This window comes from Cottoperca gobio, chromosome 16 (assembly GCF_900634415.1).
Source record: "Cottoperca gobio chromosome 16, fCotGob3.1, whole genome shotgun sequence".
NCBI lineage: Eukaryota > Metazoa > Chordata > Actinopteri > Perciformes > Bovichtidae > Cottoperca > Cottoperca gobio.
In genome coordinates, this window is record NC_041370.1 from 10,605,750 (window position 1) to 10,619,241 (window position 13,492).

Consider the following 13,492-nt stretch of genomic DNA (forward strand, 5'->3'; position numbering starts at 1 on the left):
TTCATCAGCTCCTCCCTCTCCGCACTCATTCTTCCTCTCATTTATTCTTTTGGTCTCCTCTCTGTCGGCCTACTTAACTTAAGACTACTCCGCCGCCCACCGCCGATCCTCCTCTCCCAATTCCGCGCTCTTTTTCCCTCCTATGATCCCCTTCACTGAAGCCCAGCACTCCCTTCCTCTCTCCTCCGCTCTGTCACCCCTCTATAAAGACTCCCACTGATGGACCTGAACCTTCTGCCCAAGCCACATTCTGCCCCTTATTCTTTTCTCCTGCGCTCCATGCGAAGAGGAGCCCAATTAAAGTCCGTCTCCTCTCTTCCTTCCACTCCGTTGTTCTCCTCTCAGTGTGTCTGCACTCAGACTCTCTGGGGTCGCTAATTAAAACACTTTACTTTCTTTTCTCTTTACTCCACTTTTTCCCCACCTGTTCATCCAACTTTCCTCTCCTTTTGGCGTTCTTATTCATTCTTATTTTGTTCCATCTGTCTGCTCTAACCTGTCTCAACAGCTCTCTATTCGTCAGTCTCCATCTGTCTTCCTCTGGGCCTCGTCTCATGTCACCCCATCGCTCGCATTCCTTCCCTCCATTTGTCACACATTTCTCTCCTCATTTGCCGTCTCCTGCTTTGTCTTTTCATGCTGTTATGATTTCTTCATGTTGAATTCACCTCCTATTACTTTGTCCTACATCGACTTCCCACCAATTTTTTCTCACATCCTTTCTTCTTCCGTATTAGTTTGTGCACGGGTAACTCTTTATACTGTAGCTGACAGGAAGTCAGAATCTGCAGTCTAAAGGAGCATGCATTATGCAGCTCTTCTGTTCTAATGATGCTGTCTTGTCCAGAGTTGTTGTTATGCCTAAAGCCAGTCAACCTTGACTGAAGACGTGGTTGTGCATGCGCGTGCCCGTCCACATACGTTTTCACACGCCCGTGTGTATCTGTGCTGTGTAGTGGGAGAGCGGAAAGCAGAGGGAGTCAAGTTTATTTTACACTGAACTCCCCTCAATGGTCTTAATTAGCATATGAGGGATTGTTGTTCTCGCTCTCTCGCTCAACACCGCTCCCTTGCTGGCCTGGAAGTAAAATGCAGCCATATCATTGTGATATATCAAATTAAAGAACATTCTTTAAGACCTGCACAACTTTGCTTTATCACCCTGTGTAATCGTTATGTGGAATATTGATGAACTATCCATCTGCTGTAACTATCCACATTCCTCCCGGCACGAAGGAATTATGGAATACCTGTCATCTGTCTTCTCTCCGTGTGTGTTTAATCACCGCCTCTCTTTCCCCTTCAGTCACGTATTACTCTGTGTGATCGTTACGTGAAATATTAAGGTCATTTGTCGTTCTTCCTTCCAGGTTAACGGCGGGAGATATGTCCGTCCAGATGAATCTGAATGACTACCTGGACATTTACTGCCCACATTACCCCAACAAGGGGTCGCAGGGCCCCGGGCAGCCGGAGACGCTGGCCCTCTACCTGGTGGGAGAGGGCACTTTCCAGGGCTGCGTGGAGACCAGAGAGGCCATCAAGAGGTGGGAGTGTAACACCCCCTACGCTCCGTTTGGACCAGTGCGCTTCTCTGAGAAGATCCAAAGGTTCACCCCCTTCTCGCTGGGGTTTGAGTTTCTGCCAGGGCACAACTACTACTACAGCTGTGAGTAGAGGATGTGTGTGTGTTTCTGTGTGTGTGTTGGGGTGGGGGTGGGTGGTTCAGAGGTTCAAGTGGGTCACAAGTAGGGCTGGGTATCATTTGAAATAGTTTGATAGTCCTCAACGCCTATTTGTTAAACAAAATATGCCTAACTTCTGAATTAGTTTGTTTTTTTAAAGCAGCCACACAAAATCTTTATTCAGTCGAATCAAATAATACAGTTTGTGGATTTTCTAGTTTTAATGGGGACACGTTTTGGTTGGTTAGGACTGCAAATTCATTTGATTACCAATTCATCTGTGGACTATTTTCTGAAGGAATCTATTCATTGTCTATGAAACATACAAAACAGTAGTTAAAACTGCCCATCACAATTTCCTAAAGCCAAAGATTACACCTCCAAAGTGCTTGTTATGTACATGCAATAGTCAAATAGCCCAAACGTTCAGTTTATTATCACATTAGGCAAAGAAAAGTAGCGTGTCCTTGCTATTAACAAGCTGGAAAAATGCTTGAAAAATGAGCTCTTGAAAACAAAGTCTTTCACTCAAGCATTAAATATTCATAACTCGATAAGCAAAAATCAAAGTTCAAGCTTTGAAAACGGCTAGAATTGTGTAACATCCTTAGGTAATCCTATCCCCAACCATCGGAGTTGAACACTAAAGACTGAGATAATCTGCTTCTTATTGATAATAACAATAATAATACATTAATATTATTGTTCAATACATGGCTAAAAGGTGTGTGTTTTTAATATGCAAAGTGGATCATCACTTAATGTTATGTGAGCCATTTCTATTCTAGCAAAGCGATTCACTTCTGGCCCCATACAGTGGAAACCAAGTAAAACAGCCCAAAAATAGAAAATATGTAAATATTTGATGTTGCAGTTCATCAGACACCTGTGTTGGAGGAAGTATGGTGGCCGGGCAGCCCTAATGTATGTAAGTGTGTGTGTGTGTGTGTGTGTGTGTTTGTGTTTGTGTGTGTGTGTGTGTGTGTGTGTGTGTGTGTGTGTGTGTGTGTGTGTGCAGCTTATAGCATTAATACTTTCCATAAATTCATTCTGAATGACATTGATTTGATGTTTTCTTAAACCTGTAGGCTGTTGTTTTGCTCAAGGTTTCTTCTTTGCACATTAAACTCTCCTGTGCTCGCCTCCTCTCACTCATTTATTTTAAACCACTGGAGGGAGAAAAGGGAGTGAGGGAGACACAGAAGATGGCTTAGTGGCTGTAAAATCAGTTGACAGTTTTTATTTTTTCTTACTTTTTTTACAACTTCTGGTGTCAGTCCAACGAAGAGGGGGGGGGGGAGGACATGAAACAAGGCAGAGAATGAAAAAAGTCAAGTGAATGCGGTATGGAAGGGTGACAACAAAGAGATGGAGGGACGGCAAAGTGTAGGAGGAAGAAATGGAGATCAATATAGGACGACAGTGAGGAGGGGTGGGGGGGGGAGCAGGCAGAGAAGCAGACGGAGGTAGAGAAGCGTGGAGGAGTGACAGAGGGAGAGAGAGAGAGAGAGCAAAAGATGGACACAGTCTGACAGTACAGGAAGGGAGGGGGCAGGGATGAGAGGAATCTACACTGGAGAAAGAAAAGGGAGAGCAACAAAAGCGATGGAGAAAAGGGATGGATGAGACGAAGAGAAAGAAAGAATCTTTACATAAATTACTGTTGCGGTCCGACGGACAATGGAGCATTGTCAAGGCATGAGAGAGTGCTTCCACACACACACACACACACACACTAACGCACACATGTATACATGTACACACACACACACTGGGCTATTGTGGTTGTTCGGGCCAGTTCAGTGAAAAGCAACAATGGGTGTCCCCCCTCTCTGGTCGGGCCACGTCGGGCTCAGAGCGATTGTGTGTGTTTTGTCCACATCAAAGATAAGGCGTAAAGTTGGTCCAAATGTCTGGCTCTGGGGTCTGTGTGCTGAATGGGCTGCTAGCACTGGAGACAGTATAATGGCATTAGCCTGGGAGAGCAGTACAATAGTATTAGAAACACTAATGGCATTAGTTGGCTCAGTCTGAGCCGGGCTCAGCCTAGCGGCTCCCACAGACTATGACACTGACAACACGTCGCTGGATCTCTGCCTGACCTGCTGACCGACGCCCGTTGGTTCTCCATGTGTGGATCCACACAAACAGGAAGCACCTTGACATCCTCTGATGGACTGGCTGCTCCTAACATGGAACAAGTTCAGCGGAGAGCAACGTTTCCAGGGGACACCTAAAACTGAAGAACGCTTTAGTTATTAGTCAAAGGCAAACTCTAAATTATGCAATTCATTGTTGAAACTAAAATAAATATTGAGCGCTCAAAGATCCCCTCAAGATATGTTTTTAAGACGTCTAAGAATACTGAATAATTATCTTTCTATATAGTTTATAGTAAAAAAAACAAGATGAATAAACTACAAAAAGAATTCTACTACTCTCGGATGTAAAAACATTGTTTGTATGGAATCTATTAATATGCAAATATTGTTCATATGAAAGGTTTTACTACTATTACACACAAGATGTCTCCTGCTTCACTCCAAAGTCTATTCTCAGAGTTTGTGCAGTGGAGGTTTCAAGTTTTCACTTTTGCGTAAATCGCATGCTGGACCATGAGGAAAGTCCTGCTCGTTTGTACGCACGTCTTAAAGTGTGACTCAAGGTGAGCACGGGACAAACACGCTCGCGCCTTCGAGTCTCAAACTCGCCACATGCATCATTCTGCACCGTAAAGCTCAAACACCCAAGTGATGGAACAATAACACACTCGTTTTTGGATGGAGGGGGACTTTAAGTTATCTCCAAAGGTCAAAAAAGCTTCAGGAATAAAAAGCTAGTAGATTCAAATGGCATGTAAAGGCGTGCTCGTCAGTAAGCAGTTAACTTGTGCGGTGCTGTAACTCACATGTGTTGTGTACGACTTGCAGGATGTCTGTATTTGTTAGTACTTCCTGTATTTTTGTAATAGTGCCTCCTCCGTGCTTTTGTTTAATTTATTTACAGCATTTCTTCTTGAGCTGCCACATGTGCTGTCAAAATGGTTAAGATGTTTATTTCCGTGTGAGTTGAGCTCTCTCAGCCGGTGTAGATGGTGCCTTTATAACACCACTGCACAACTGCTCTTCTGTGCTCTATCTTATCAGTTGAAATTACAGATACAAAGTGAGACAGGCTGTTAGCGATCATACACTCAGCTTGTGTGGTGGGTCCCTGTTGAGTTACCAGCTGTTTGTGAATAATTCAAATATAAAGCCCTTTTAACTGCACTTTCCAGACAGATTTGTTTTGTGAAAGCATTGCTAAGGTGACACAGCCGATGTTTGCTTGTTTTCCCACGTGAGCCATGATCAGTATTGATATCGTCGCACTCTCGGTGGTGTATTTTATTGTTTTTATTTCGCTGTGAAGTGTGTTAGTATCTGTGGCACGGGGAGAGGGTGTGATTCTTTATTTTTGATATCCTGTATTGTATGAGGTGTCGATATGGTCGAAACAGGAAAACAACCTCTTTTAATGAGAATTCTGCAAAAGTAGAGAGTAGATTGGATGGAAAGATTTCATTCAGCATGGACACATTACTCTTTTTATTTGAGAGACCTCAGCATTTTTGCAATACTAACCGTTTGTTGGGTTTAATATGTTGGCAAGATATTTAAATCTGTCGCTCTGTCTCTGGTTCTTTACAGCGCTACCCGCAGATGAAGGCCCTCCTCTGCCATGTATGAAGTTGCGTGTCACCGTGTGCTGTAAGCCCAGTGAGTACACTCCTCTTTTCATCTGTTCCTCCTTTCATGCGCCCCCTTTGTACACCAAGAGACTCCTCTCTCTGCCTCTCCCATCTCTACTACCAGAGCATGATGTTTAGACTGCTCCTCGCCCCCTACTATTCCTCCTTTCTTTTTGAATAACTGTAATGCTCTAATATTGTCAACTTTTATCAAGGAAACTAAAGTCATATTTAGCCTTCAGAAGCTTGCATTATCTTTAACCTTGTCAGATGAGACTCACTCCACTCTCCTCTCCACATTGGCTTTTAAACGTAATTGGATTTAGGTTTATTTAAGCATTAGTTCTCTCTCTCCTCTCCCTTTCTTCTTCCCCAATCCCTCCCTCCATTCTCTCTCTCTTTGTTTAACTCCTTGTCTCCCTCAATCTCCCACTCTCCATCTCTCTGTCCCAGTGTGGAATTCCCAGAGTTGATCTAATCCAGAGAGCGCCTGGAGTAATGTTAGTCTTCCAGTCCAGTGAGCTGCCTATTCCGCTTGGGAATGTTGCCGTGTGTGTGTGTGTGTGTGTGTGTGTGTGTGTGTGTGTGTGTGTGTGTGTGTGTGTGTGTGTGTGTGTGTGTGTGTGTGTGTGTGTGTGTGTGTGTGTGTGTGTGTGTGTGTGTGTGTGTGTGTGTGTGTGTGTGTGTGTGTGTGTGTGTGTGTGTGTGTGTGTGTGAGAGAGATAGTTAGTTAGTTAGTATTTCTATGTGTATGACATTTTTCTGTGTGTGTGTTTTTGTGAGTTCTTGCATGGGTCTGTTGGCCTTCTGCGTGTGCTCTCCGGCTGTGTGTGTGTGTGTGTGTCCTCATATGCGTGTCTAAGACGTCTGTCCCAGTTCCCATCCCGGTGCTGTCTGCAGGGGGCTTGTCGCGCTGTCCCAGGCTGAACCAACATGCACCCTTTTCCAGGAAAGCTGGTCGTAAAGGTTGTTTGTCTCCACATGTGTGCGAGACCCATTCACTAAATTCCTACATGTTGTCTAACAAATACCTCCCAGCCGCACCGCCTTGATTAAATTTGTGTCACTTTTGGTGTAAAGGAAAACTAAATAAAAAAACCGAATAAAAAGAGCCCCATCCGTCTCAAATGAATTCTTAAATGCCATCACTGTTGTGGCGCGAGACGGGGAGTAATTTGCAGCGTTATTACCAGAGTGAAGGCTGATGACTTTTTTAAATATGTTAATTATCCTGCTGTCATTAATTAGAAATACCACAGATAGTTGTTCAGTGAGAAAATGCTAATGTAGTCGTCTGACCTTTTGACAGTATTCCCCAATCAGCCGGAAATAATCTAAATATTTAGAATCGCCTAGATTACGCATGCTGGCAGACACATGCGCACACACACTTGACTGTCCTGTTAAAGCCCATTAGTTTACATTAGAAAGACCGACAAAGATGCACATACTTCCATCTACTCTTTCCTTTTCTCTCCCTCTCATCCTGTTCTTTAACCAAAACTAATCCCGACTAAATGTCAGGATCTCCCTCTCCTTGTCTTCCACTCCTCCCGCTCTTTTCTAGTCTTCTGTCATTCCTGAAGTGGCACTAATCCTCCCCTTCTCTCTGTCTCCTCAGCTCTCTCCAACCTTCCTCATTTTTTATGATCTTTCGCTACTGGAGCAAAACTAATCTAGGCACCATCCATAGCAGTCTCTTACACTTCCTCCTCCCTCCCCCTTGACTCCACCCCAACACCACCACCACCACCACCCCCACCCAATTCCTCCTCACGCCACCTTCCCTGTGTCTTCTCTATCTTTTTCTTGTTCTGTATCTCCATATCTACAACACAGTTATTCACCGACTCCACTCTCCCGGTGTACCCGCTCCATCTCTGTCGTACGTATGCTGTGCGTTGGGATGAGAATACATGGGGCCGGAGAGAGAAGAGTGAACGAGATGGATGAGAGAGGAGATGAAGGAGAGTTGGAGGGTCTCTGTCTTTCTCTCTATCTCTCTCTCTAACTCTATCTCTCTCTCTCTCTCTTTGACTGTCCATTAGTGGCGGTTTACCACAGCTGTTGTTGTGTTGTTCCCTGTGGTAACACCTCACATACCCTCTGGTTCCTTCCTGCTCAGGTTGCCTTTTATCTGACAGGTAGCAGGGCTGTGTGTGTGTGTGTGTGTGTGTGTGTGTGTGTGTGTGTGTGTGTGTGTGTGTGTGTGTGTGTGTGTGTGTGTGTGTGGCCCTCGGTGATGGCAGCCTCTCGTCCTTCAACTACATCTTATCTCTTATCTAAACTTCAAACCGTGCACCCTCCCTCTTTCTCTCCCCAACTTTTTTTTTTTTATTCTTCCAGGAAACATGTGATTAAACGGTATTTCCATGCGTTGTGGGTGTTTGAATTAATTATCAGCGAGCACACACACACACACACACATACATACACGCACACCTGCCTCACACTGGTCTAAAGGACAGAGTGATGACAGAGGGTCCGTCAGGTACGCTGTCATTGCTCCAAGGTCAGCCAACGCTCGCCAGTCCCTCGGTCTCCTCTGCAGTGTGTGAATGTGTGTGTTTATCGCCTTCATTTAACCGAAGAACACGACAAACCACACGGGACAGATTCAGGGACACAGGAAGCTCCTAATGAGTGTGTGTGTGTGTGTGTGTGTGTGTGTGTGTGTGTGTGTGTGTGTGTGTGTGTGTGTGTGTGTGTGTGTGTGTGTGTGTGTGTGTGTGTGTGTGTGTGTGTGTGTGTGTGTGTGTGTGTGTGTGTGTGTGTGTGTGTGTGTGTGTGTGTGTGTGTGTGTGCTCATCCTGGTTGCAGCATTGTAAAGCATGTTCTGGCTTTAAGTTTTGGCTGTGTTTCTCGGCGTAGTGGTGTGTGTGTGTGTGATGACGTGTATTTGAACACGCTATAGAAAGTGCTTTACTGAAAGGTGCTTGAGTCTGTGTTGCATCAGAAAACAAGGCTCTAAATCGGCATCAGCAGACTGGTGTCATGTGGAATCTCGGGCCCCCTGCAGCCCTCTATTGCATCTTTCACCGGCTCGCTTCGCCTCTTTCTCTGCGTACCTTTTTTTTTTTTTTTTGCTTCAACTTCTCCCTAAAACTCCTCCTGTTGTGTTTAGCTCTCTGCTTCTCCTTGTCGCTCTGCCTCTCCGCCCTTCTCTTTTTCCGCCGTCCTACTGTGAGAAACCATTATAGACCAACTTCCCTCTCTCTCTAATTGATTCCCGTTCTCTCTCCGTCTCTCTCCCTTCTTTTTCTGTCGTTCTCCCGCTGTGAGAAGTCCATTGCATTCATTTCAGTTTGCAGAGCTTCACCATTTCCCCACTTTCTTTCTCTCTCTTTATTTTTTTTGGGGGGAATTTCTTACACCGCTGCCCTCCTTTAGCCCCTCCATTCTCTTCCAAATACCTTTTGTACCCTCTGAACTCGATACACACAAGGACACAACTCGGACAACAGACACACGCACACGCACACGCACAAACACAGCTTGCCCAGCCGAGCTCTCTCGGGTCCCAAACTCGATACTTTTGAATTTAACTGCTTTCGGCGATTTGCGTTTTTTCGCCTTTCGCATTTTTTGTTTAATTTTTCCTTTTATAACAGTCAGGGTTGGTTAGCATTAGCTCCTGCGTGTGTAAAATGGCGGAGAGGAGAGGTGGGATGGTGGAACAGTGTCTGTCTCTGCAGTGGGGCGTTCTGCCTACTGGAGACACACACGCACACGCACACGCACACGCACACACACACACATATTAAGCCATGGCTGTGCATGTACAGTTACACATGCTGCATATTTCTGACTGCAGTGCAGAGACGGCACTATTTTTTTGCAGTCACGCCACCATGGAAGCCATTTTGTGGCGGAGCTCACCATGACCAAAATGATGATGTTGACACGAACTAATGGTCCTCGGTGTTCAGTTTGTGCGCAAATGATGTGATTTAAAGTCGGATCAAAACACACATATCACACACAGCCGGGTAAACACAAGGCATTTACCACATTTAGTTTCGAAGTGTGCCGCGGCACACACACACACACACACACACACACACACACACACACACACACACACACACACTAATTGATACTTTTCAGTAAAGTGTTTTTCCTCTACCCAAGTAAATTATAAGGTTGTTTTAAAACATATTCGTAATTGTCATAAAATAATTTTTTTTTTTTTTTTTATAGCTACGTTTGTCGTATTCAAAATGTTCACAATATGAAAACTCACTAAAGTTAAATTAGGAGTTAAAGTGATATAACAATTCTGTTTATTTTCTTATTAAATTAAATTATTTGTAAGTTTTGTTCATTTATTTTAAATGCTTTGTCGATTTTAAAATCATACACATTTATTTTTTACGCTTTAGTTTTATCAACGCAATTCAAACTTGAAAATACAACTTATTAATAAATATTCTTTGGCCTTTTAAATTGAGATGATGGCGAAAATTCTCCTTTTTTAAATGTATTTATACAAATAAACATGATGATGATTTGTGTTCTATCTTGTGAAAGTACGGCAGCGCTATTTAAAGCCTGAAATGTTTGACTATTATTACCTTCTGTTTGCTATGATTTTCTCGGAGCAAACACAACACAATTACAGCCACATAGACACACACGTGCACACACACACCGGCTCAGTCAGAGGCCAGGACCCAGCATGCTATTTAATGCTTCGTTAACCCCTGGATGGTCGTTAGTTGTACAGAACCTGGGAGTAATTTAATGTCTCATGTCTGTCGAAGCGACATGTTGCTGCAGGGACCTGTAGGTGCGAGATGGATATTACAGAAAAACACAGTGTTTCGACACTAAGCCCTCATTTAATAAATCCTTTCTCCCTCTGTGTGACTGCAGCAGATGAGCTCTGGGTGTCCCATTTCCTCTCTCATAAGCTCAGTCAGTCGCAGTGGGATGTGGATAGGTGGTAGTTTTCCTGCAGACATCAATACACACTTTGTCTTCGTGTGTGTGTTTGAGTCTTTGGGGTTGCAGTGTCAGCCGTGGGTTCAAGGCCATAGATCGATTTAATAACAGCAGCAATTGTGCAGCCTCATCCCTGTTTTATGACCTTTCAGTCTTCTCCCTCGCTGACACTGCGGCTCCTTTTTTTCCTGAGCGGTTTTAACCGTTTCTACTTTTCAGTCCCACCACCTGTATTTTATTTCTTTTATCTTTTTCCTCTACTCTTCATCAGCTCTCTCTCGCCCTCCCTATCCCTTCATCCTAACCATCCCTCCATCCTTCGCTCCATTATTTCCTTTTAGTCCACCCCCTGCTGAGAAAGTGACGCCCAGACACAAACAACCCCCCATCCCGTCTCTTTCTCTCCCTCCCCTCTCTCTCTCTCTCTCTCTCTCTCTCTCTGTCTGACCTTGTTTCAATCTTTCCAAACCTTCTTTTTTTTTTCGCCATACTTTCTCACTCGGGTCTCCGCCGCTCTTCCTTTCATCTTCTGTCCACTTCTTGGTTTCGCTCTGTCGTTTTGAAGTTTTTTCTGTGTTATTTTTTTTTTCTTCCTTCTTTTTCATTTCCTGTATCCCCTCTGTATAATCTCGATCATTCTTACTTTTTCTAATTTACATAACACTATCTTTTCCTGTTGCCATGCTTCTCAAGCGCTTTTTTTATCCGACCTTTAAGAGAATTTGCATAGGGGACATATTTAGGGTTGCACAGGCAGTCAGTACTCATTTTTCATGGCGTAAGGCTTTGAGTAATGGTAAATACCTTCCCCTGGTCATTTGTCTGTTTCTTGCTCCTTTTTGTTCCACAAAGCAGTAGCTTTATTGAGAAAGTTAAGCATACAAAAATGACTAATCAGCAACTTGTTTCTTCGCCTCAACTTTATCTAAATCTTCTCTCTCCTCTCTCTCCTATTACAGCATCAGAGGGGTCAATAGAAAAAGAAGGTGAGACGCAACATAATTTTAAACCCTATTTATTGTTACGCTTAGGAATCTTTATGATATGTCTGTATGCACGTTTGCATTTGTCATATATGTGTCTCTCTAAAGTTCAAATGGACTCATTGCAACAATATGGCACATTATCTGTTTGAACACATGAAAATTAGAACTTTCTTTGACCTATTTTTGATTAATAGGTCATAGTAAGAGTCTTTCAGATACTGTAAGAAGTGTCTGCTCACTGAGGACAGCTTCACCTCCACTCCTCCTCACCCTCGTCCTCCTCCTGCTGACGACCTGACCTCCTCGTCCGTCCTCACCGCTGACCTCGCACCTGTCCCCCACCGTACCGGGTCAAGTACACAATGCAATCTACGCTCAAGACAATGAATGACGCAATGCGATCTATGCTAAATTACTGCAAAATGACATGTTACCTTGTGGCTGTGAGATTCCAGAAAGAATCTGTGTGTCTTCTCCAGAACGGGGGCGACCGTGACTCAGGGACCGACACGCCGAATCCCAGTGATTAATTTCTTGCTGTTTTTTTCTCGCACCAGTTGTGTAAGTAGTAACAGAGAATATTACACATAGAGCTAGGCCTAGTCATAAGACTCATATCCCACTCTGATGCCAGAAGAACAATGAGTCTGTCAGGAATTGTTCCAACCAAGTTTCCTCACTTTTCATCTCTTTTCCTCGTTCCGTTTCTCATTTTCTACTTTATTGTGTTGTATTTACCTTTTTTAGAGAACCTGCCTCATGTTGTAAAGTGGCCAAATAAACACATACTACTGTACTGAGTACTCAGGTTGGAAGTCAATCAGTTAGCTGGTGACATTTTTCCTTCACTTTACATGGTTAGATATAAATAACTGACACATTTTAACAACGTCTTTTGCATCTGATTAAGATACATTTGTTGAACTTTTTGAACTAATTAGACTTTTGGAAATAAAGGTATGTTCTGGAGGAAATGGGGAATATTCTGGAACAGTCAACTAGGGCTGCTGCGCCCCCTACTGGGATTAAACTGGTTTAACTGGAGTTGGACTGGGTTGGCCATAAACTCAGAAACTGGACACTAGATTGTGGTGCTGTATGGTATCAATGGACCTGGGACAGAGTTTGTCCTCTCTGATTGGACCTCCTGTTGTTCTGCCTCCCCAAGCCCTCTCTCCGCTTCAGAAAAAAAGCACAGAACAGAGGGTTTTGTGGGTAAGCGGGGAGAGCATGAGCTCGCCTCGCTCCACTGAACACACCGGGGACTACTGATGAGGCTGATTGGTTGACGCTCCTTGTGAACAACAAGGTGTGCAGATATGCACACAAGCTTTTTGTTGTTGTTTTTTTTTGTTTTCTGTTTTTTTTCCACGCAGGATCCTTGATTTTTGGTTTAAGGGTTATAGTTAATATATTCTGCAAAATTAAGATATATTAACTACATAATTCAATGTTTGTGTGTAAAAACTGATCTCTGATATTTAAGTGCAACATACTTTCTTGCATACACAAACAATGATTTATATTCTGGATGTATTTACTGACATTTTCAATATGCTTTGCTACAATGAAGTTTCACAAGTTAAATGATTTAATGATTTCTTTTGGCCAAATATTTTTTAAATAAATATTTTTAATTGACTGTCATAGATTAATAAAGATATATCATAATTAATTAACAATTAATTTTATTTGATATTTTAATTAGAGATATTGCAGTTGTGTATTTTTCATTGAAATTGAATGAATTTTATATATTTATAAATGTTCCTAATTATTTCCCCACAATATTTGAGTGACTAGAGCTCAGAAAATCTATAGGTGTATTGTTTAATTCATTAAAAAGTTTATTCTATCTTAAAAAAAAAAAAGAAAACTACATTGTTAGCACTTAATATATTTTTCGTCATGCTGTAAATCACACCAGTCATGCTATTGTTTTTTTTAGTGTTTTATTTATGTTCATTTGGGTGAAAAAAACCTATGTTTAAAGATGTGTTAAATAATTTCAGTGATGTAGAATTTTACAATCATGTACAACTAGGAATTTGTTTTTGATATCTTTACGTTTGTGTTTAACATGTTCTGCTTTCACATTTTAGTGAAGAATGTAGCTTCTTCTGTGAAGAGCCAACTGCAATCTGAGC

General features: G+C 42.8%; 1 protein-coding gene across 1 annotated transcript in view; it reads left to right on the plus strand.

Annotated features, from left to right (window-relative positions):
- The window catches only part of efna4 (ephrin A4), a 31,549-nt gene extending 18,294 nt beyond the window's left edge, over positions 1 to 13,255 (plus strand). Inside the window, exons 2-5 of the mRNA XM_029450716.1 lie at positions 1,371 to 1,669; positions 5,375 to 5,443; positions 11,319 to 11,345; positions 11,540 to 13,255. Coding sequence (XP_029306576.1) covers positions 1,371 to 1,669; positions 5,375 to 5,443; positions 11,319 to 11,345; positions 11,540 to 11,643 — 499 coding nt within the window. The 3' untranslated portion in view covers positions 11,644 to 13,255. The remainder of the gene's footprint in view (positions 1 to 1,370; positions 1,670 to 5,374; positions 5,444 to 11,318; positions 11,346 to 11,539) is intronic.
- Positions 13,256 to 13,492: the final 237 nt, after the last annotated feature.